The sequence below is a fragment of the Olea europaea genome, chromosome 23 (assembly GCF_002742605.1).
Source record: "Olea europaea var. sylvestris chromosome 23, O_europaea_v1, whole genome shotgun sequence".
Classification (NCBI taxonomy): domain Eukaryota; kingdom Viridiplantae; phylum Streptophyta; class Magnoliopsida; order Lamiales; family Oleaceae; genus Olea; species Olea europaea.
Genome location: NC_036259.1, coordinates 9,521,137 through 9,545,805, shown reverse-complemented (window position 1 = coordinate 9,545,805; position 24,669 = coordinate 9,521,137). Strand labels below are relative to the sequence as shown.

At 35.4% G+C, this 24,669-nt stretch overlaps 1 protein-coding gene across 5 annotated transcripts; it reads left to right on the top strand.

Moving 5' to 3' along the window:
* Positions 1 to 2,777: 2,777 nt before the first annotated feature.
* LOC111372327 lies at positions 2,778 to 23,698 on the top strand. 5 transcript variants are annotated; one of them, XM_022994615.1, is made up of 5 exons: positions 2,778 to 3,032; positions 3,127 to 4,083; positions 22,478 to 22,561; positions 22,668 to 22,881; positions 23,331 to 23,698. In XM_022994615.1, exons 1-4 carry the CDS (start codon positions 2,910 to 2,912, stop codon positions 22,863 to 22,865), a joined length of 1,362 nt encoding a protein of 453 aa, XP_022850383.1. In that variant the 5' UTR covers positions 2,778 to 2,909; the 3' UTR covers positions 22,866 to 22,881; positions 23,331 to 23,698. The 5 variants fall into 5 exon arrangements, with proteins under 5 accessions (XP_022850383.1, XP_022850384.1, XP_022850385.1 ...); XM_022994616.1 differs by having other exon boundaries at positions 23,287 to 23,698; XM_022994617.1 differs by having other exon boundaries at positions 23,265 to 23,698.
* The last annotated feature ends 971 nt before the right edge of the window (positions 23,699 to 24,669 follow it).

Below are 24,669 nucleotides of genomic sequence, written 5' to 3'. Positions count from 1 at the left end.
TACTTCAAGAAAAGGCATTTATGATTCATTAAGTACTACATCCCTCCTATTATGTACCCTTTTACATGTTTCTCATATCCAAAGAAGATAAACTTAAGTAATCTAAGTTTCAATTTACCAATATTTTTTGATGTACATAAGATACACACTGAAGAACTCTTAGGCGATAATATTAATAACATAATCAATCATAGCTTTTAGGAAAAAATGGCACTTGGGATAAAAAATTAAAAATGAAACAAATAATTGGATTTAGAAATTGGTTGGGTTGGATCAAGCTAGTTAGGCTAGGGCTTGAGAGATGAAATATCAATCAATCACCTAATTAGTTACGGCAATTAGGGCTTTGAAGGAGAGAAATGGGTCGAGCAAAAGGGCTATAGCTAAGTACATAGAAACTCAGTACTCGAACCTGCCACCCACTCATTCGTCGCTGTTGACTAAGCATCTGAAACGGTTGAAGAACAGTGGCCAGGTTCTCATGGTAAAGAACTCTTACAAGCTTCCTAGATCTACTACCGTATCTGTTATTCTTGGTCTAGAATCGAGAACCGAACCGTACCGTCGATTTTTGATTCAAATACCCGTTCGAGTATTTAACTTGAGAAGAACTGTCGGATTCGATTCATTCGGTTCGGTTCGAGAGTTTTGCCCAACCCTGTGAACAGATTTTAATAAGGCCAAAGGGTATAATTGGAATTTTGACGGCCTGGTCGTCCACCCAAGAATGCTCAAGCTGCTGTGCCGAATGTTATACCTGTTTTTGCTCCTGAAACGCAGCAGGCTGTGCCAATTGTTGTTCCCGGGACTGAATTGAACAGGGCAATTGGGCCAGGGAGTGTGTACGTTCCAGTTGGGTCTGTAAATGGTGATGATTCTGGTGCTGGAGATGTAAAGAAAAAAGTCCACGGTCGTCCGCCTAAGCTGGGTGTGGCGAACCAAGGTGGGCTAAAGAAGGGACGTGGTCGTCCACCAAAGAGTTTGGGGGCTCAGCCACGTGGTGTTCAGAGGCCCAGAGGAAGGCCCAAGAGGGATTCTTCTTCTTCTGCTGTTGTGACTGGAATGACTGCTCGAGGACAGCCAAAGAAGACGGTTGCAGCTGCTGGTATGGTGAAAGGGTCTGGGAGGCCACGTGGAAGGCCTCCAAAGCCTAAGGATGTGGTGGCTGGAGTTGCTCAACCTGTGGTAGTTGGTGGGATTGTGGCAACTGTTTCTGTTGGGATGCCTACTGGTGCTACATTAGCGGTGGGTTCTGGAGGAGTTTCACCGGCTGCACAGAAGCGACCACCTCTTAATTATCATCTTCACCACGATCTTCCTCTTCGCATTTCCAAGCTTTGATGTACCTCTAGTCACCCTATTATCGAACCCATCTTTGGACTCAACCGAACATTTTCTGCATGGGAAAGGTCAATGCCAACACACTATGTACAACCCATCAAAAATGTTTTTCTTGTTTGTTGAAATAAAATGGAAGGAATTTTGGAGAAGAAAATGGTGGCGAAGGTGGTAATGGCTATGGGTTTGGTAGCAGTTGGGAGTTGTTCTAGTATTAGCATTCATCGGGGTTTCTATTTCTGGTTTCGTTTTGTAGTGAGTGTTAGGGGTGGGGGTGCGAGAGGGAAAAAGAATAAGATGATTTTTCTTTTCTTTTTTGATTTTGTAATTTAATTTATTTGAGATTTATTTGTACTTTTTAAAAAAATGGAAGTATGATTACAATTTGTTCTTTATTTTCCTTTCTCTCTTGTTTTATTTGGATATGAAGATATATTTGTCATTTGATAAATTTTAATTGAAAACTTCAATAAAAGTTGATGAAAAGGATTTTTTCCCAATGAAACATGGAAATTGGGGTAAAAATGCAAATTTGAAATGTAAAGACGTTTAACACACTAACGGTCAAATGTAGGGATATTTTGTTTTAATAAGCCTAAAAATTGAAAATTTAAGATACAATCATACTAAATGCACACCACTTTTATATTGTGCCATGTGGCAACATATCATCGAACAATTTAAAAATAAAAATAAAAATTCGCCAATCAAATCATGTCAATTTGGATGATGTCAAAAGTGATGCACATTTTTTATGTACAAATGACTTAACTATTTAAGATAATGGATTGAAATAAAAGCCACATGTTATTTTTCGTTCACTTTTGCATTACATGAATGATTTTGTTATAACATTGAGCCTCTTTTTTGTTTAATTAAATATTTGATACTTAGTAGTTTTTAATAAAAATTAAAAAAAATGTGTAGTTGAAAAGTTACGAATTCACGTGTAGAATTACTTATTGAAAAATGTGTAATTTAAAATGAATTTAAGAAAAATGATTTTTAGAAATTGATGTTCAAATAGAAGTTGAATAGCATTTTAAATTTTCTTTAAACGAATAAAAAACTGTTGGAGAATTTGCTCAATTAAGCTAATAGAATAGAGCCCGACCACTAATATTAAATTTTGGAAAAAATATATTTGAAATAGTAATTTTTTTTGGGAGAATGTATGATTTGACAAAATGAAAAGTTTTAAATTTATATATAATATTATTTTATTGAAAAATATATGATTAAAAATAAAAAAAAAAATATTCTTTTATTAAAATGGAGTCCACATAGGAGCCTGAAAAATATTCATAATCAACGCAACTACGATGATAAGAGCATTTTGAAATTTCAAAACCTAATTAAAAGATTTAAACCCTTCAAATTCGACTCGATTTTCAAAAAACATTGCAATAAATGCAACAAACTCCCATTAAACAAATGGCAGATAAATACACTCACCTCACTCATCCCAATCCAAATAGTCCCCTCCTCTGCCTCTTCCCTATCACTTTTCAATTTCTGTCTCTACATATACATACAGTCGTACAGATAATTTTCTTTTTTCATGTATATGCATGGAGCCATCAATGGATCCACCACCTCCAACTATTGACTCGACTGGTGAAGCCCACATCGCTCCTGCAGCGAACCCAACTCCAATTAAAGCTCCCGCCGTCAACCATCCACCTTATGCTGAGGTACGATTAACTGGAAACCGCCTTTTGTTTAATTTTTCTTAATTTGCAAGTCTTTGTGTTTAATTTAGCTGTTTCATTTTTGTCGTTTGGGTAGATGATAAAGGCGGCAATTAGGGCTTTGAAGGAGAGAAATGGGTCGAGCAAAAGGGCTATAGCTAAGTACATAGAAACTCAGTACTCGAACCTGCCACCCACTCATTCGTCGCTGTTGACTAAGCATCTGAAACGGTTGAAGAACAGTGGCCAGGTTCTCATGGTAAAGAACTCTTACAAGCTTCCTAGATCTACTACCGTATCTGTTACTGCCAATGTAAATGGTAATTCCATTTCTGGTCCTGCTACTGTTGGGCCCAAAAGACGGCCTGGTCGTCCACCCAAGAATGCTCAAGCTGCTGTGCCGAATGTTATACCTGTTTTTGCTCCTGAAACGCAGCAGGCTGTGCCAATTGTTGTTCCCGGGACTGAATTGAACAGGGCAATTGGGCCAGGGAGTGTGTACGTTCCAGTTGGGTCTGTAAATGGTGATGATTCTGGTGCTGGAGATGTAAAGAAAAAAGTCCACGGTCGTCCGCCTAAGCTGGGTGTGCCGAACCAAGGTGGGCTAAAGAAGGGACGTGGTCGTCCACCAAAGAGTTTGGGGGCTCAGCCACGTGGTATTCAGAGGCCCAGAGGGAGGCCCAAGAGGGATTCTTCTTCTTCTGCTGTTGTGACTGGAATGACTGCTCGAGGACAGCCAAAGAAGACGGTTGCAGCTGCTGGTGTGGTGAAGGGGTCTGGGAGGCCACGTGGAAGGCCTCCAAAGCCTAAGGATGTGGTGGCTGGAGTTGCTCAACCTGTGGCAGTTGGTGGGATTGTAGCAACTGTTTCTGTTGGGATGCCTACTGGTGCTACATTAGCGGTGGGTTCTGGAGGAGTTTCACCGGCTGCACAGAAGCGACCAGGACGACCACCAAAGGTTGGTGGTGAGGCGAAGAAACCCTTGAAGCTGCCTACTGTGAAGCCCAAGAAGCCCAGAAAGCTATCTGGAAAACCTTTGGGGCGGCCCAAGAAGGTAAAAGCATGTTTTTGTCTTATTTAGTATTTAGAGTGTTTAAAAACTTTACGTCTCGCACAAAGTTTTTGATTTCTGAATGATTGTTAAGAAATATAGTTCTCCTTTTCCAAGAGAAAAGAGTTGCAGCTAACAATTGAATGAACTTAGGCATATATGAAAACTTCAATTATGGGTGAAAACTATTAAAAGATATTTCCTTTTCTGTATAGGCAAACAAAAGAACGTTTAAGCATTAAAAAGCCAAAGCAGCAACAATAAAATAGTATTAATGGAAAGCGTTTCCATTGTATTTTATAAATCCTAACCTACAAGATTGTAGTTCATTTTTAACCTAAAAAATGAAAAATAAGATAAGGTACTCAAATGAAACTAGTTATCAATTTAAAGGGTTTTATTGTAAACCTTCAAACCACACCTAAGTATGGCATTCCCCATTTTATTTGGAATATTGATTATAGCCCCTCTTTGATTGGTTTGAATGTAAAATAATTCTCTGTTGACTAACATACTTAACAATATTAGTACGTGACAAATATAGGGCCTGTTTATAGAATGTATTTAGGAATAATGAGTTATTGAATAATATTTTTCGGAGAATTCGTGGTTAAAAAGCATGTAAACTTTATTGGTTTGTGTGTAAAATATTTTATTATATGAATGTGTGGTAGAGAATGATACTGTACAAACAATTTAAATTTTTAAAGGATCAAACTGGGGCTTAAATGCTTTGATTAAGATGATTTTCTATGTTTGCAATTCAACCAAATATTTTTTCTTGATTAAATTGTTTTTTGAGTTCCATTAAATTACCTAATGGTAATGAAGGATGTAAATTGACACAATTGCAAGAATCTTCAATATGCATTCAACCAATGAAATATTTAAATATTGTTACTCTTCCCCAAACTGACTTAAATATATCTTTTGTTCCGTGCTTGCTAGAATTTAGAATCCTTTGGTAAGAGTTAGTAATTCAAATTATTGTCTTAGAATCCTTTGGTAAGAATATTTGTAAGATACCTTTCTATTGGAATGAATGGTATATAGATTAATCCACTGTCTAATTTCTCTTTTATAAAATGTGTTTCCACGTCACATGCATAGTCATATCTGCTTTATACTTGAGTGTGAAAACCTATTTACGCTTTAGTTTTTGATTTCTTTTAGTCAAATTAACCTACTCCCAAGTCCATTTCTTGCTAAGGACTTGCTTCTCTTTTAGACTCAATTTCTTTCAATTTGGGAACAGTAAAAGCATCCTTTGCAAGTCTTAGCGCATGATAGGTTAGTTGTAAATGCCATAAATGTAAGGGATAGTCTATTGTATGTCAAACTTTGCAATGAGATGCATAGTACACTATCTAAGTTCTTTTACCAACAATCGTAGATAAGTTATTGAATGCCTTTTTTTGTGATATAGGGAGATGTAATTCACTTTTTTCCAAAACTATAGTTAATAGGAGAGGTGCAATCAAGCTCTATATCAGTGAGGACTAGGTTCGGAATTCTACCTTTTGCTCTATATTTGATCTACCTATGTTCTGTAGTCCTATTTTTGGATTAGACACTTGAGGATCCATAAGAGGTTAATTTTTCTTCCTACAATAGACGTGGAACTCATGTTGAGTTTGTTCAATTAGCGGTTGTTCCCATACCACATTTTCTTCCAATGGAAACAAGAGTTTGAACATTCAAGACCCTGGGGTGACTAATAGGTTTTGGTGAAGTTGTTAATGGATTGTAGGGGAAAATTTTAATAAATTTTCAAAAAATGATTGTCAACGGTTGTACACTCGTATTAGGATATTGTGTTTTCATTTGACACTTGTTGTCTTGTGTCGCACGTCGACACTCTCGAGCTCTCTACAATTATTATTATTTTTTAATTTTTAAAACATTATTATATGAAAATCAAAATAATGGCTGTAAAGTTCATGTCAAACTCGTTTTACATCTATTTTATGTTTTCTTTCTTTGGTAAATAATAATATATACTTTAACTCAAAGTTATATTAATATCAATGTCATGAAAATCGGACCAGATTGTTCCGATCGGTTCAACCAGGAATCGGTCCAATGCTCGGTCTGGTCTAGTCCGACTTATGATTAAAAGCCACTAGATTTAAAATCGGTAAAAAAAGCAATCAAATTAGCATATTAATCGAAAATCGGGTGACCCAGAAATGGTCTAACCGGGTATTTAAAATTATTTAAAAATTAATATTTACAACTTTTAGCCTTCATACATTGAAAGCAATGAAATGAAAGGCCCAAAAGAGTTACTTTTCCATTTATTAGCCAATTATTTATAGGATAGATCTTCATTTCATTTCTAAGGTGATTCCAATGTGGGATAGTGTAAAACACTTTTTATTCAAATTAATTTATTTTTTCACTTCCAATCCAATGCATGTGATCTTTTATTTTAATTTTATTTGAATGACACCATAAAATACTTCAAAAATATTAAGCAATTCGCCATATGACAAATAAAAATTAATTGTACCCCAAATTTAATCATTAATTGGTCTCTCTCTCTCTCTCTCTCTCTCTATCTATATATATATATATAGATTGATTAAGTTAAAAAAATTAACTTGGTCAATTTTATGGTATATAATATAATTTACTAGCGGTTCGACCCCGGTTCGACTTTTTGACCCATGACACTTTCTTTTTTTGGGTCGATTTTTAAAATGTTGATTAATATAACAAATAACTCTAATTTAAAAGATTTCACCAATAAAAATCATAGCCAAAAGATGTATTGTATTAGATAGAAATTAAAAAGTATAAAAATAAATATATACTATAAATGTACAATTTTAAAGAATTTAAATGTCAGTGTTTATGCTTCTTAGCTCATATTCTCCTTTTGAAGAATTTTTTATTTTTATTTTTATTTTTTTCCGCAAAATAAAATCATCCTTTGTAAAAAACATCTATACAATTTTTGAAATAGGATGAAAACATGAAAATTAAAAATGGGATAACATCCAAATATTTTTAGTTGAAGTTATGTAAAACGTCTAGGATGAGACAATTTTCAATACACAGAAGTGTTTGGAAATTTTAGATCTTTGTTGGAATTCGATCTATATATAAGTAGTTAGTGTTATTTCCATGCAAAGATATAGTGAACATTTCAACTTCTGATAAGTGGCAATTTTTTCTCTTAGCAATGTTTTGTTAAGAAATGTTGCAACACGGAGGTTGATGAAAATGCATTGTTCTTTTAAAATCTCCATAAATAGCATTAAATTATTCTTTACCATTACCTCTTTGATGAATTTGAATGTGTTTGCAATTAGGTGCAAATCATGATCAACCTGCTTGCATAGTCTTGCATTGTGATCATATACCTTCTCCCAAATTGAGCCCTAGTGATTATCTCATCTCTCAGCTCGGTACCAAGCCTAGCCCAAAAGAGTGGCAAGGTTATGATAAGATGGTCTACCACTGATCATTGGCTAACAATGTAACCTAATTGTCCAACCTCAACCTGTAGCATGTGAAACTCACGAATGTGTCGACCAAGGTCATGAGCTGGATTTCAGTCATAGTTTAGGTAATCTTGAATATAGATAGATTGATGATTTGCTTGATATACAATAATCTTTCTAGTGGTTTTTAGCATCCTAATCATCTGTTGTATCATCATTTAATCCTAACTATTATTTCTACATCATTAGATAGTTCATATGTATAACTGATTTTCATTTCAATTTTTTTTTTTATATTTTTTCGAAGTAAAACATGCTTTCAACTTATTTTGCAATCATCTCATCTCATATCGTAATTAATGAAAAAATAGGACATATACATGCTTGTACATAAGATTTTAAAAACTTCTTCTTACTTACCTTAGAATCGTCGGATAGTGTCGATCGAGGAGCGTTCAATACCAAGGATCATCCTTATTTCCATTTCACATCTTAAACATTTAGTTTAAAGTATCACATTGATAATGTTCGTTTCAGTTTGAAATTTGATGCTAAAAAATACTGGATACTTTTAACCTCCGCTACTTGACTTTGGTCGAGACCTCGCCATTCCTTGTATATTCCTTTTTTTTGAAAGATTATTACAAGTCTTCTCCCAAATGTACGACCATTGCTTTGATACCAAAAACTTGGAACATCACTAGAACATTCCTAATGGGTAGTTTTGGAAGGGGATATATACTTTTAAAGCTGAATGAAATAATTAAGTCTCAAATTTTAATAATAGACTATCAACATGCAGATGAATTACATAATTTCTTGATAAAACCATTGATTTACCAACCAAAATATTTGACAAAATCCATATTTATTATTATTGAATCCAATTGCTACATGTTTACTAAATGGGTACAATTACTCTATGGTTCACGAAATTTCATGTTTCAAGTATGGAAGATGGCTAACCCATAATGCTAACTTGAATCATCCTAAAATTCAATCTACACAAGTCTGGGTGACAATTCAAAAAGGAAACTGAAATAAAATAGTAGTTTTATATGGAATGATCAATATGCATAAAATATAAATTATTAAACATAATCATAAAAGTGGTTTTTAAATTAACGTAATGAGTCTTCCAAAGCCGAAATGTACCACTGAACGTCCACCTTCAGGTGACCCTTCACCCTGTATATTTAGAAAAAAGTTGATGGATTAAGTATTTCGAAAGTACTTAGTAAGATACGTGCAAGTTCATTTCATGTAGTACTACCATGGCATAATATTTCATACCACTGTAGTGTCAAGTAACAAGGGCGGAAAACTCAACTCGTATTATATCTATAGAAAATTAATCCCCATAGAACCAGCTTTATATCATATCTTGGGATCCGTCGATCAAATGAACAATCATCCATTGTGCATAGAATGTATCTTACCTTGATAAATAGATGGCTTGACTTAACTTGGATAATAGTATATCAAAAACTTTATTTGAATGCACGAAGAAGAGTCAGTTTCCTTGTTTGTCATTTTTCCCCCTCCTTTTTCCTGAGTTTTAACTTAGAAATTTTTGAGAAGATATCTTGTGTAATAACAAGAATGATAAATAATGAAATGAGATAATAGAGGAGATTTTTTGGCCATGGGGTGGGGTGGGGGGGTTTATATAGGAGAACATGAATATATTTTAGCATTCAAAACCCATTTTTCTGGTATGATTAACATATAATTGGTGGACATGAATAAATCAGGATGTAAATGACATAAAAGACATTAAATTTTGCAGGAAATTATTGAAAATAATATACTCTCAAGGCTCTGTCCAACTTAAAATAAATCATTTCACCACTTTCACGTGTTAAAAAAACCATGAAATTCGTTATAGAGGAGAACATGAATATATTTTATCATTCTACATGGCAAATGAAAAGTTTCAAAACCGATTTTTCTAGTATGATTAACATATAATTGGTGGACATGAATAAATCAGGACGTAAATGGCATAGAAGACATTTTAAATTTTGCAGGAAATTATTGAAAATAATATACTCTCTAGGCTCTGTCCAACTTAAAATAAATCATTTCACCACTTTCACGTGATAAAAAAATCATGAAATTGGTAACATCAGAATCCTTGAATTTTTCTAGACTAGAACTAATTGCTCAGTGTCCAAAAACTTCAATTGATCCAATCTATACCACACTAACCTGGATTGTTCGAAAAATCTCGAATAACCTCCAAACAACCAAAATAATTTCCAACGTTCCCCCCACATTAAAAATATTATTCAAGACTTAAAATGTTATTTTCATCCTTTCAACAATCGTTCGCACATGAATGACGGTTTTTGCCCTTGGTGCTCCAGAACATCCTGAACTTCTCGAAAAACTTCGCATATGCTTTTCTAAGACTTATAGACTTTCAATCATACTATTATGACTTTCTGGAACCTATTTGATTTAAGCTTGAAATTTTCACCTATTTGCATTTGGTCCTCAAACATTCAAATATTTCCAAACTAGTCCTTGGTCTCCTGTCGTGCTCAAACATATTTTCTAACATTTATTATGACATCCTAAATATTCATACTATACTAACATCAAACACTTAGGTAAAAATATGGGGTATTACTTCACATGACATGGGTATGGGTATGGATCTTGATCTTGTGTCACATCTTTCAATTTAGAAGTGGTCACAACAGAAGCATGGGGGTAAGATCGTCATAGAATGAAGCAGAAGTTGCATGGAGATAAAAAAAAAATGCCCCCACAATTTTTAAAACAATTTTGAAAGCACGAAACGAAGCCAATTAAAGTTACACTCCCTAAAAATCCATTTAGCTAAGAGAAATTATGTTTGTAAGATGCGTGTTCCCTATGTTTTAGATGATAAAAACTCCAACTCCTATAGATGTATCCATACCAGACTCCGATTAACATAGCTCACTGATGTCGAAAGGAAACTAGCTCTGATGCAAGTACAAATTTTAGAGAATAAATTGTCATAATTTTCAGTCTTAGCCCTGTTTGGGATACATTTTTTAGGAAATTAGTAGACATTATGACCGTTGACATGGCAGGAGGGACCCACGATAGGGAGAAACAGTCAAAAAGTGCGGCTGGAATTTGGAATCAACGGTCGGAATTCTCTTTGTTTTCCCTTGAAAATGTGTCCCAAATAGGGGCTTAATTCAGTGAACTTTAGATAGGCTATATATACAAGCACATACAATCTACAAGGTTAGGAAAGTAAACTGTACGGCTTCAATCTAACCTAAAAGTTAGGAGCTAAAAGAAATGTTCAATAACGAAATTGGTCCTAGTATGTCTTTTGAGTTCGTGATATATCTTTAAGACATAATTGGATCAAATAAAGTCAAATTGTATTTTTCAGCATATGGTCCGAAAAACAAAAAAAAAAAAAAAAATTGTTATTAGGAATAATTTGTAGTTCACACTTCTTGGTAAGTGGCAGTAGCATGCTAATTAATATATTTTTCCTTTTTATTATATTAGAAGTTTATCAGAGGATGCTATGGCATAGCTAATTATGAGAAAAAAAAATTTATTCTCTCTAGATGCTTGTTGATGAGGACATACAGTCTTTTATTTATTTATATTGGGACTTTATTTTGTTTTGGATTCTCATTTATGTAATTGGGCTTATATTGGCCCAAACCCAGTCTAGTTAGGGTTTTGGTTTATTTTTATTTTATTTTTTTACTATTTAAACTTACTTTGCTATGTAATTTCGTTAGTTGATGAATGAATAAACTTTTGGTAGCTTGTGGCGAAATTCCTCTTCTTACTTTCTTCTTCTTCTTCTTCCGTTGAATCTTTTTCTTCCCCATTCCCCCTTAATTCCCTCTTCTTTCTAGATTTGTTTTCTTTCTCCATTAATTTTCCTGTTGGTGCTGCATCACTTGTTTTCGTGAAAACTATTTTTGCTGTACTCCTAAATAGGTCTTCCAAAATTTTTCGGATTGTGGCCCAAATTTGCGATTGCCATCTTACTTTAAATTATTGTGAATAGTAATATTTATAGTTTCTGATCGACATGATCATAGCTTCCTCCATCCAGGCATTGTAGACACCTCAGTAAATCATATTTCTGGTTTGTCTGGGGTTCTGCAGTTTTACCCAAAGTAATATAAACCTCCTTACTGTTCTCTTCCTTCATGTATAGGAATCTGATAGGATACCAGCTGGAAAGAACAAGTTCACAAGTTGAATAAGTGTTTATTTGATTAAAAAAAGGACTGATTACAGAAAATGAAATGATAACAAAAGCCTATAAAAGGCTGTAAACGTGAACCAAACCACTCCACTACTCTCTCAAATATTGCCTACCTCTATGCCTAATTTCTACCCTTATTTATAGAGCTATTTTCTAACAGAATTTCCCTCCCCCACTGGCCTTTTAAGCAGAATTTGGTTGCCACCCGTCCTCAATTCTTCTAGAATTGGGGGCCTATCATTACCCGCCGCCTCAAAATCCACCTTGCCTTCAAGGTGGAAGTTTAGCTCGCTTCAAAATTCAAAATTCCATATCGGTGATCCATGTTGGAGTAAGCTTGTGGCAACTGTTACTTTGTGTAGCTAATTGTCCACCCACCAATAAAATTGAGGGCAAGGTGGCTGCATCTCCAGTGTGAAGCTCGATTGTTTTCTTCTCCCTCCACCGGTGGTACCATCATCTCCCAGATTGCAGTGGATTGGTGGGACTAGGGCTTGGAGTAGTCTGATGGGTTTTATGGGTGTAAATAGTAGTTGGGCCATTTAAATCTATTTCATTTAGGCCCAATCCATCTAGGGCTTGATTAAACACAATATTGCATGGCCTATTTTGGGCCACCTCTCTATTATTGTCCAAACCCACTAAAGCCAGTAACTTCTCTCTGTTCCTCTTTTCCTCATTCAGCTCAATTAAGGAGATCCATTTAACGATGTACTCGAACTTCTCCTATTTCCTCGTTCCTCCCTGTGTCGATTGGAATTCTAGAAGCAATATTTTCAGTTCTTTCCGGCTATGTGTTTTCTTTCGCCTCTGATACCCAACAGCCACATCTTCCAAGTAGTTTGCTGCCACTTCTAATTTATCTTTTTCCCCTACTTGATTCCTGTCGAAGTAGAGTTCAACCTTGAAGATCCAACTCTTCGAATTGTCCCCTTCAAAAATTGGCATCTCCAACCTCCGATTTCGGCACCCTAGTCGCCATGGACATCCTATACCTGCCTTGGTCTCTTTACCCTTTTCTTCCATTACCCCAGAATTAACAGAAAACACAGAAGGGTAGGTCTCTTCTGGTTTCTTTTTTTTTCTTGTCTCTTTCCTGTCCTTCGCCCATGGGTCCTTTGTGAACATTAGGTTGTGACTGAACCTCTGTCACATTAGTCTTCTCTTCTCCCCCAGAACTTTAGCTTAGCCCCTTTATGGTCTGTGAAGTTTCCCTGTGTACAACACTCCCGCGTTGTCCCGTAGGCACTTCTTCACCAGAGAGGTTATTCACGCTAAATCGAGCCAACACCAACACCTTTAATTCTTCCCAGGTCTGTATCGGACAACGATCGTCCATCTCTTGAAACCATGCCCAAGCCTCTCCAAGGAAACAAGCTACTGCGGCTTCTACCTTTTTCCTCTCCGGTAAGCCGCGATTCATGTTTAAGCATCGCCTACTTCAATTAGCCATGAATCTAAATTATCCCCATAGAATATTTGTGTGTTAAGTCGGCCACATGAATCCAACCCTAAATCAATGGCTCGCTCTCCTTTCTGTTGCATCACCATCTTCGCCAACGTACTCTTCGAGAATCGATCGCTCTGATACCAATTGATAGGACACCAACCGGAAAGAACAAGTTCACAATTTGATTAAAAAAAGGGACTGATTACAAATAATGAAATGATAACAAAAGAATATAGAAGGCTGTAAATGTGAACCAAACCAAACCACTCCACTACTCTCTCAAATATTGTGTACCTCTATTCCTAATTTCTACCCTTATTTATAGAGCTATTTTCTAACAGAATTTCCCTCCCCCACCAGCCTTTTAAATAGAGTTTGGTTGTTGCCCGTCCTTCTAAATTCTCCCAGATTCTTCTAGAATTGGGGTCTATCAGAATCAAATTCGATATGACACAGATACAACATCAACGCAGAAATTTGTAAACACTGGTCATAATTTGCTTAGGACATATTAAGTAGTAATCAAACTTGTTTGCGTACTCGCATAAATATTTGTATTATATATAGTGTTCCAGTATCCATCGTGATCATGAATGTATTGTCATACATGAAGGTTGCATATATTACATAAATGTTAGGATATAATTGTTGGAAAGCTTCCAAATCTATCATATTCTAGGAGGTTTAGTTTCCTTAAAGTTAGCATTTAATTTTTGCTTTCTTACTTTATTCTTTCCTTTGTTTTTCCTGTTGTAAATATAAATACTACTATGTACCTATGAGATGAATCGATGAGAATTATTTCTACAATATACTCTCTCATTCAACATGGTATTAGAGGCCATCAAGTTTTAATAAGCGATTCGATTCGATAAAGACTCGAAAAATACGCACACGGATTTTAAGATTAGTTTGCTCAAAAAGAGCCACCGCGGAGATGTTAAGGATATAATCTCACATCGAATAAGGATGAAAACATAAACCAATTTATAAAGATTTGGACTATTCCTTTTAACTAAAGGTTTTTGGATGTACTGTTTTTTTTTCATATACCAGTCCATCTTTGGTCCAAACTTGACCCTAGGGCAGAAAAATGTGTTTTCCTTGGTTATGCTCCTGATGAGAAAGGGTACAAATGTTTCAACCCTATTACAAAGAAAATTCACATTAGTATGGATGTGTTTTTCTTTGAAAAACAACCTTACTTTAGTCATGACTATCTTCAGGGGGAGAGAAAAAAGTGGAGAGTCCTGGCAAATTTCTAATCTTAATCTTTTTCCTAGTGTTTTTGATCTTAATCTTCTTCTTAGTGTTTTCCCAGACATGACATGACCTGAACATTCATACTTCTTCAAAGGGTCAGGAAAAGGAAAATTTATCTAGTGAAAATGTTGGAAACTCGAGTCCACCTATATAAGACATAAGTGATTCTCAACCAGGGGGGAAGTACTACTAGGTATTACCTCATTTGAACTTCGTGTTTATACTAGAAGAAGAGATCATCAAAATAATAGAAATCCTTCTTCCAATACGGAGCAACACCACTCATCATCAACTTCACAAGTTGGTCCTTCCAGTACACAACGTAACTCTTCCATTCTCGATCCTTTTGTTGACAATTCTGCTTGATCTACCTATAGCCTTTAGGAAAGGAGTTAAAACCTGTACCACACGTTCTATTGCAAAATATCTTTCATATCATAGATTCTCTGATGCTCATAAGGCCTTTACATTCAATATTTCTCATTTGTTTATTTCAAGAACCACTCAGGAAGCCCTGGACCACCCGGAGTGGAGATTGGCTGTTCAATAAGAGATGAATGCACTAATTGCTAATGGTATTTAGGAAATTGGTGATCAACCAGAGGGGAAGAAAACTGTGGGATGTAAATAGTTGTTTACAATCAAATGCAAGTTTGATTGTAGTGTAGAGAGGTACAAAGCAAGACTTATGGCAAAGGGGTTCACTCAAACATACGGAATTGACTACTTTGCTCTTGTAGTCAAGATGAATTCAATCTGTGTGTTGCTTTCTCTAGTAGTTCATTTCAACTAGCCCTTGTATCAATTAGGAAGAATGGCTTTTTAAATGGAGACCTAGAGGAGGAAGATTTTATAGATTTACCACCGGGATTTGAAAACAAAGGAGGCAAAGGGATGGTGTTGCAGATTGAGGAAGTCTTTGTATGAACTCAAACAATCTCTGAGAGCTTGGTTTGAACGCTTTGGAAAGGTGATAAAAGAGTCATGGCTACAATCAAGGCCAAGCTGACCACACTATTTTTCATAGACACACTCTACAAAGTAGCTATACATATTGTTTACGTTGATGATATTATTGTGACAAGAGATGATAGCAATAAAATTGAGAGATTAAAGAAGATTCTTGCTAAGGAATTTGAGATCAAAGACTTAGGTAACTTGAAATATTTTCTTGGTATGGAGTTTGCAAGATCATAGAAAGGTATATTTGTTTCTAAACGAAAATATATTTACTTGGAGAAACAGGTTTATTAGGGTGTAAAGCTGCAGATACACTCAGAGAGCCAAATCTAAGACTCCAACCAGCTAACCCTAAAGAAGTAATCAATAGAGAACAATACCAAAGATTGGTAGGGAAACTCCTATATCTCTCATATATGTCTTGACATAGCTTTTGCAATAAGTGTGGGAAGCCAGTTTATGCACTCATCGGGACCTGAACATTTTGATGCTGTTTACAATATTTTAAGGTACCTAAAGGGGACTGCAGGTAAAGGCCTACTGTTTGGAGGTTATGGAATTTACAGGTTGAAATATACACCGATGCAGATTGGGCTGGAAGTGTCACTGATAGAAGATCAACTTCTGGTTAATTTTTTCGAGGAAATTTAGTAACATGGCGTAGCAAGAAACAAAGTGTGGTGGCAAGGAGTAGTACAGAGGCTGAGTTCAGGGCTATTGTTTATGAAATTTGTGAAGCACTATGGATTAAAAGATTACTGGAAGAGTTGAAAGTTACTAATTCATTACCAATGAAACTGTACTGTGATAATAAGGCAGCAATAGCTATTGGTCACAAGGCAGTTCATCATGATAGAACAAAACATGTGGAGGTGTATAAGCACTCTATCAAGGAGAAAATAGATAGTGGGGTAATTTGTATGCCCTATATTTCTATAGGCAAGCAAGTAGCAGGCATACTTACTAAGGGGCTACCAAAGAAATAGTTTAAAAGCTTAATTAGCAAGCTGGCCATGGAAGATATCTTTAAACCAACTTGAGGGGGAGTGTTGGAAGCTTCCAAATCTATCATATTCTAGGAGATTTAGTTTTCTTAAAGTTAGCATTTAATTTTTCCTTTTTTACTTTTTTCTTTCTTTCCTACTTTATTCTTTTCTTTGTTTTTCCTGCTATAAATATAAATACTACTATGTACCTATGAGATGAATCAATGAGAATTATTTCTACAATATACTCTCATTCAACAATAATTCGTGTCATCCTATACATGTTCTCAACATAATTATACATCTTATATTACACTTGATCAATGTGTTGCTCTTGTTTCTTGATGATTACATTTTATGACTTGTTGCCGTATATCTCTCTAGCACTTGACTTACAATTTTCGAAACTTCATTTTAATTCCTTATTAAATTCTCAACTCATGTAGGACAACACTTCAACCAAGTGCCTTAGATAAAGATTGCTATGTGATGGACTTGGTTTATAAATAAGAGTGCAGGGCACATATGAGAGTGAAAAAAAAAAAAAAAAAGGTGTCGATAATAAGTTTGATAAGAATCGATCCGAAGAACTGTTCTATTCTGGTATCAGTTGATGCAGGATAAGAGGTAGAAAGGAGGAGCAAGAACAAGAGAGAGAAATAAGAATTTGAGAGAGAAAAGATAGAATTATTTCTGATGAGGACATCGGACGACGTTTACTTATTTTATTTAAGCTTTATTTATTTTTTTGGACTATTATTTAAATTTGGACTTGTATGGGCTCGGGCCCAAGCTCGTTAGGGCTGCTTTACTATTTAAACCTATTTGCGATGTAATTTCATTAGTTTTGATGAATTGAAGAATATTTTGGTGGTTTGTTGTCTATGGCTTCTCCTCCCTCTCCCTCTCCCTCTCCCTCTCCCTCTCCCTCCCTCTCCCCCATGAATTTTTGATTCTTCTCTTGTTTCTCCCCCCATTCTCTCCGATTCTCCCTTCTTTCTTGCTTTTTCTTTCTAGTTTTTAATTCGTCCTGCATCAAATTTGGTATCAGAGCCGAACCTTGGGTAAATTTTTTCTACAATCCAAATTTTCTTCTTATTTCTTCCCAAAATTTGTTGGAACAACACAAATGAAAATATTTTCAGTGGACAAGCAGCAAATTTCATTTTTTTAGTTGTCGTTCGTTGTTGAAAAAAAAACGCGTTACTGTTCACGTTCTAAAATTCCATTAGACTCTTTCCTACAGTTTTCGTTTAAAAAAAAAAAAAAAAAAAAAAAAACCAAAACGTTTGCTGCTGCTGCTGCTATAAACCTGTAGTGTTGTTCCATAAAATTCAACCCATAAACGGTCCCAAATTCGCGCAGCCCATAACCCTAGCCCATTATATATAACACTTAACCCCGCCCACATCTACAATACCCAATCAACCCAAACCCTAAGTTCTTCCTTCCTCTTCGGTATCCCACCGTCACCACACTTTTTGCGATCGTCCTCACCGCCAATCGCCAGCAACCCACTGCCATGCCAGTTGTCACTTACTACCCGGAGTTCAGTTTTCGCTTTACTTTTCACGTCGGTGGACTTCTTCCGAGTTTAGAGTGCCAGGGAGATTTGTTGAATTGGATTTGGCTTATTATTTGCATTGGGACAGCTTGTTAAAGCTCTTGAGGATTAGTGTTCCATTCAGCGACTCGACTGCTTAGGAGTATTCCATTATAATTTTCTATTGGAGACGTGCCAACTGGGGAATCATAATTGAGCACAGTTCTGATTCTTTGGGTCTTGAAGTATATCGCCATCAAGTTTGAGCTTCCGCGGTCACCATCGCTGCCACTAAACAACAGGGAGTGCTTGATTTATATTTGTTATTGGTTTACAATACTGCTTCATTTAAAATTGCATTAATTAAATTTTTGTGATGTTATTCTACCAATATATCTAAAGTCACGTGACTGAATCAGTTGATTTTGTCAAAACCCTATTTTACCCTATTTATGTTACATGATTAGTTTTTGACTAGTATTTGATCTGTGCTTTATTATTTTACATAGATCAATAGTATTAGCTTGCCATATTTGAATTTATTTAATCCTGAAAAAAAATGCTTTGTTTGTTATTTTTCATTTTTTTCATTTATTGTTTATTGATCTCATCATTGCACGTCATTTAGCTGGTATTACATTGCATGTAGTTGCGTAGTGGTCGTCTTGTCGTCTCTATTTTCAATACATTGACCATGGATCCATCCCCATTTGATGCACTCACTAGACAATTAGTGCAACTTGCCACTAGCCCATCGACTATCGAATCAGATATAATTGCTACTCGTGAGGAGAGAAAGAAACTAGCTGATAAGTTGAGCAATTTTAAGCAAACCCCTCGTTTGATTGACACTAATTTTGGAGCGTCTCATAATAGACAATATCATCATGGACAAAGTGATCAAAATTATTTTCGACACAATCGTAAGAATAGGGATCAGGTTCGTGAGTGAGAACAAGGCCATCATGATGAGCGTTTCTTTAGAGACATTGACTTAGATACTCCTACTTTCGATGGTTGCTTATATCATGAAATTTTTACCCAATGGAACACCCTTACACAAGAAAATCGGCTAATAACTGAATACATTGCTCAATTTGAGGAATTTCGAGTGAGAAATGTCATGTCGTTGAGGATGAGGCCCTGACTTTAAGTAGGTTTATACAAGGTCTACGAGATGAACTTAGGCATGAGCTTTTCTTTCGAGGCATCACTACTCTTAATCAAGCTTACTCTTCAGCTCGGGACTACGAGTTACTTATTAGTACTGCATATGAAAAGCGTGATCACCATCGTTCACCCACCTCATTAGCGTCATCTCATCGTAAGTCTATCATAGAGCCTTCCCAATCTAGTGTTCTTCTCATTTGGAAAAATAAGTGTAAATGTCGTGATAGTCCAAGGCCCCCTTCTCCTTATAAAAGGCGTATTGACAACCATTCGTCCATCTCATTGGCTCCACCTCCACCTATTAAGTCTCTTCTAGGACCTCCCCCGTCTAATGTTCCTCAAATTTTGGAAAATAAGTGTAAAATTTTTGAAATTCCAGGGACTTCTTCTCACCTGCTATGCATCAGCTGTAGGGACTTTGGCCACATCTCTCCCAAATGTCCTAACCGAGCCTTAGTCATAGAAGAACGAAAGGATGTAATAGAAGAGTCGTTAGAAGATCTAGTTTATGAGTATAAACTTGAAGATTTTGATGACTTGGATGATAGTGAGGACATTTCCTTAAGTGGAATCCTGACCCTTCCCGAGACTTTAGAAACTATATCCCTTGTTTTCGACAACTCTCGATCACATGTTATATGTCATACCCTTACCCAACTCAAAGAGTTTGATGATTTCACTAGTCACCCTTGGAGAATCCAGTTGCCTGTTCTTAGCACTAAATCGAAATTCTCCACTACTGACCAACCTCAAACTGATGGTCAAAACGAAATTGCTAACCGAAGTCTTGACAATTTATTACAGTCTCTAGTCCAGAAAAATCTTGAGAATTGGGACTCGATTCCCCCAACTGCTCACATCGCATATAACAATTCTATGAATCGGTCTCTAGGTCTAAATCCATTTGAAGTTGTTCATAGTTATAAGTCTAGGCGACCGTTAGATCTTATTTCCATGTCCCCGCATGCTAGTGTGTAGTTGTCAGTTGAAGTATTTGTATATCATCTTCATGACTTGCATATTGAGATCAATAGACAACATGACGCAAGTAACGTATTATATAAACTTCAAGCTAATTCGCATAAACGATATTTTGAATTTAATATTGGGGATTATGTCATATTACAAGCTTGTAGCGTTAGTCCTTTAAAAATTTTAAAGCATGTTGGTTCAAATGCATGTCTTTGCCCTTTCATCACATTTTGGCTACCACTCTGCTTTAAATGTTGAGGACTTCATTAATTACAAACACCGTATTACTTCCTTTGATGATCTATTTCTACCTAACTTTGTGGACCCCCAATTTGACTATATTGATATTTCTACTTTAATACCATCTATCACAACACACAAAGATAAAATTGATGTTATTTTAGATGAACGTGTTGTATTGACCAATGATGGCAAAATTCAGTACTTTCTTGTTTGTTGGGTAGATCGACGTACTTCTTATACTCCTCATTATGTACAATTATGTGAAAATTTTGAAAATGAGGTACATGAGTATTGGTTATTTGAAATCCAGTATCAGTACTTGGTTAGAAGGAAAGATCGCCCCCCTTGGTTAGATCATATTCTTGGGAATAAGCTACAGCTTTCAGTACTATCAATTATGGAATTTCATTACTTGGTTCATCAGAAAGATCGTCTCCCGTGGCTTGACTTGAAGCCTTTGGAGTATCAGATTGACTGCAGCCTCTACTATCTATCACTCGACAGGGTCGAATTTTTCTCCCACCTCGGGAGAGTTGATGAGGACATCGGACGACGTTTACTTATTTTATTTAAGCTTTATTTATTTTCTTGGACTATTATTTAAATTTGGACTTGTATGGGCTCGGGCCCAAGCTCGTTAGAGTTGCTTTATTATTTAAAACTAATTGCGATGTAATTTCATTAGTTTTGATGAATTGAAGAATATTTTGGTGGTTTGTTGTTTAGGGCTTCTCCTTCCTCTCCTTCCCCCCTCCCCCATGAATTTCTTATTCTTCTCCGATTACTCCCTCCATTCTTTCCGGTTCTCCCCTCTTTCTTGCTTCTTCTTTTTATTTTTTAATTCGTCCTGCATCAATTTCTATATCACTCAATGTCATAAATCAATTATCAACATTGCTATGGAAAATGTGCCCAAATAACGAATATTGAAAATTTCCAAACTTAAAAATTGAAAAACATGGAAGAATAAATCAATTAAAATGTAAGAAAATTAATCAATCTTCAGTTGGAAATAAAATGACTTTTATTATTATTATTATTATTATTATTATTGTTGTTGTTTTATTATTTTTTTTATTTTTATTTTTACATTTTTTTGTATTCATTCTAATGTTTGAAACACTTTCATTGTTTTAAAGGAGTATCTCTTCTCATTTGCTGTTGTTGTCTTTGTTATTACCATCATGAGAGGTAGTATTTCTGAGCAATGTTGATAATTGATTTATGACATTGAGTGATATAGAAATTATTCTATCTTTTCTCTCTCAAATTCTTATTTCTCTCTCTTGTTCTTGCTCCTCCTTTCTACCTCTTATCCTGTTTTTTATTACCATCATAAAAGTCAGTTTGCTCAGAAATACTACTCTTATGTATACTTCAAATTCTTAGCAATATATGGAAAATGTACCCAAATAACGAATATTGAAAATTTCTAAACTTAAAAATTGAAAAACATGGAAGAATAAATCAATTAAAATGCAAGAAAATCAATCAATCTTCAGTTGGAAATAAAATGACTTTTATTTTATTTTATTTTATTTTTTTTGTGTTCATTCTAATGTTTGAAACACTTTCATTGTTTTAAACGGGTATCTCTTCTCATTTGCTGTTGTCTTTGTTATTACCATCATAAAAGTCAGTTTGTTATTTTTATTTTAACTAGTTCTGAAAAAAAATTGCTTCTATCTTGAACTAGAAAATAATTATAATGCGTTAAGCTGGAAAGATAATACTATTCAAGTGTGCACAATAATAGCATATGCATATATATCATTCATAGTACTTATTTTAGAAGTTACACACTCGAGTTTACAATAGTTGTTACCAGTGCTTTCTATTTAGTTTTGACTTGGTGATAACTGTAATAGAATAAATAGTGCAAAAGTGGTGAAGGCCATTCATCTATCTTCATCTAGTTAGCCAAGGGCACATACAGTGGAGAAACATGGAGCTAATTACCCTAGTAAACTGTTCTTCTGCCCTTGCCCTGAACCCCATTTTTCTTACCTGAATCATTTATTAACATACAAATTATAGCTGCTATTGGTATTAGTTTAGGTACAATGTTAATTTTACTGAGCTAGTTCATATTTTCTATGGCTCATCTTTGGTTGCTAGGATGCATCAGGTACAGTGACTCAAGCGCCCAACTCCCAACAGCAAGTGGCTTTTGAAGATCTTAAAGGCAAACTTGAGCATTTGGTAAGCAGCATAAACGTTGTGCTTGTTTGTTTACTTTCCAGGTTTCTCCTGTAATGGAGTTGGTGTTGATGCACTAATGAATACATGTTCTCAAATTGACTGCCAGCAATCAAGAATCAAGCAAACAGTGAATGTGGTAAAACCGTGCTTAGACAATGCAACTGCAATAAGTGCCTTACAAGAGCTAGAAACCCTGGCTTCAATGGACTTAAATGCACCCACAAGTGTTCATGGCGTGCCACCTCAGCCCCAGACCGAAATGACTAGAGAGGAAAACAATTTAGTTCTGACAATTGCAAGTTGAAGTGAGGGTTATAGAGGTAAAACTCTTAGTATTAGGATCTGTTGCAGGAAGTCTGATTTATTGACAAGTGGGATCCTCAAGGCTTCTGCTTGAAACATTCTACATGTAGCATGCGCCGCAAATGTCTTTAATTCTCAGATTGTAGTACTGAATCTTTGTGTGGTAGTTGATTACATTTTCATAATGTCATTCTTAGCACAATGGTATGTGACCTGGGTAATTGCTAAATCTAGATGAGGAGTTGATACTTGGATAGCATTCGACTTAATCTGTTGGTTACATGTCTTGGATTACCTTGAAATGTAAATTTTAGTTTTTCAGTTTTCTGCATTTACTGCTGAGCTGGAGTTATTATATTTTGTTCAGGCTTGTATTTCATTAAGCCTTGTCTCAACGAAACTTGATACATGACCTTGAGCAAGACAAGGGACAAGCAAGAGCCTGAAAATTGATAAAACGTTTCAGGGGTTTAATAATGATGGTCTTTCAACGTGGCCACTGGGAGATGTGCTAGGAATGCTAGAGGGAATGGTAAATGCATATGAGGTGTGGAGATCTCTTGAAGAATAATTGCTTCCTAACAAAAAGGAGAAAGAGTATTTATTGAACTGGCTGTTGTTCAAAAGAAACGGTTTTGTTGAATTATTTCGGGTTTAATTTTTGAAGAAATTATTATGTTTATGTTTGAAGGATGTGGATCTTGTTGCTTTGTTCTCCGCAAAGGGAATAATGTAGAGCATTATCTTGCTTCTTTAGCTATTCTTAATCCAGCATTTTCTGTTTGGGTTGATTGTATGCCAAACTTCATGGAGCTATTTGTTCTTGGCAATCTTGATTATGTGTTGCTTTGGTTTTCAATATATGTGACAATTTATAGGTATCAATTTATAGGTATGTTTTGTGCAACTTTCTTGTTGCTGTTAAAATGAGGGAAGTTTTTCAACTAAAAGACTCGAGCTCATGGTTATAGGTACAAAGATTTTGATGCTCTGCAAGACACTATATTCTCCAAATTTTTTCTGTCTGAAAACTGTAATCGTGGTCATGAAAGTTCACCTATTCCTCAATTTTACTTAAGCAACTACTCTTTTCTTCTTAATTTTGACACAGTCAGTATATTGTTTTGTCTATCCTAGAGGTGGTGGGCAATTCTCGCACACAGAGGCCCTTGAGAATGGTCACACGTCGATCTGAAGGGCGATGGATAGTTTGGGTCACACGATAATTTTGGTGGTCGAAGCTTTGTTGAATGATAGGTCGTGTGATTTGATTACGTTCCTTTTGAGCTCAAGTGTCAAATTAGATTTCATATAAAGATCAGCGTTGGGAATTGGGCATCAAGTTTGAGATTCCCCGAGTTCAATGAGAGTATTATTAAAATTTCTAGTTCCATTTCAAGAAAGTCAATTTGTAAAGGGTGTAGTTCAATGTTTCATATATTGATTGTTTATATTGTAACCTTTTTATTTGAGATTTATCCATTAACATGTTTCTTACAAGGTAGTGGCTTGTTTAAGCACATCAATCATGAAATCTCGTGTGATCAATTTGTAGGTTTAATCGAGAACAATGCACATTACTAAGCTCTAATATCATATTAAGCTTTGATATTTCATTTTAAAATGTCAACCCTTTTAGAAGGAAGTAACAAACTTTATATGTTCATTGTTTATTTTAGGGATAATTGTAATTGAAGTCCCAAATCTTTCAAACATTTCTAGGTTTTTCTGTAACCTTTAAATAGTTATAGCTACCACCCCAAACCTTTCTAACCGTAGCAGCTAAGGCTCAAACGAATGATTTT

What these genes read in the sequence shown, in the direction of transcription:
- LOC111372327 (XM_022994615.1), top strand. Translation starts at nt 2,910, where the DNA reads ATGGAGCCATCAATGGATCCACCACCTCCAACTATTGACTCGACTGGT. An exon ending in CTTTGGGGCGGCCCAAGAAG is followed by an intron (nt 4,084 to 22,477) that starts GTAAAAGCATGT and finishes TTTGGTTGCTAG; the next exon opens with GATGCATCAGGTACAGTGAC. An exon ending in AAGGCAAACTTGAGCATTTG is followed by an intron (nt 22,562 to 22,667) that starts GTAAGCAGCATA and finishes ATTGACTGCCAG; the next exon opens with CAATCAAGAATCAAGCAAAC.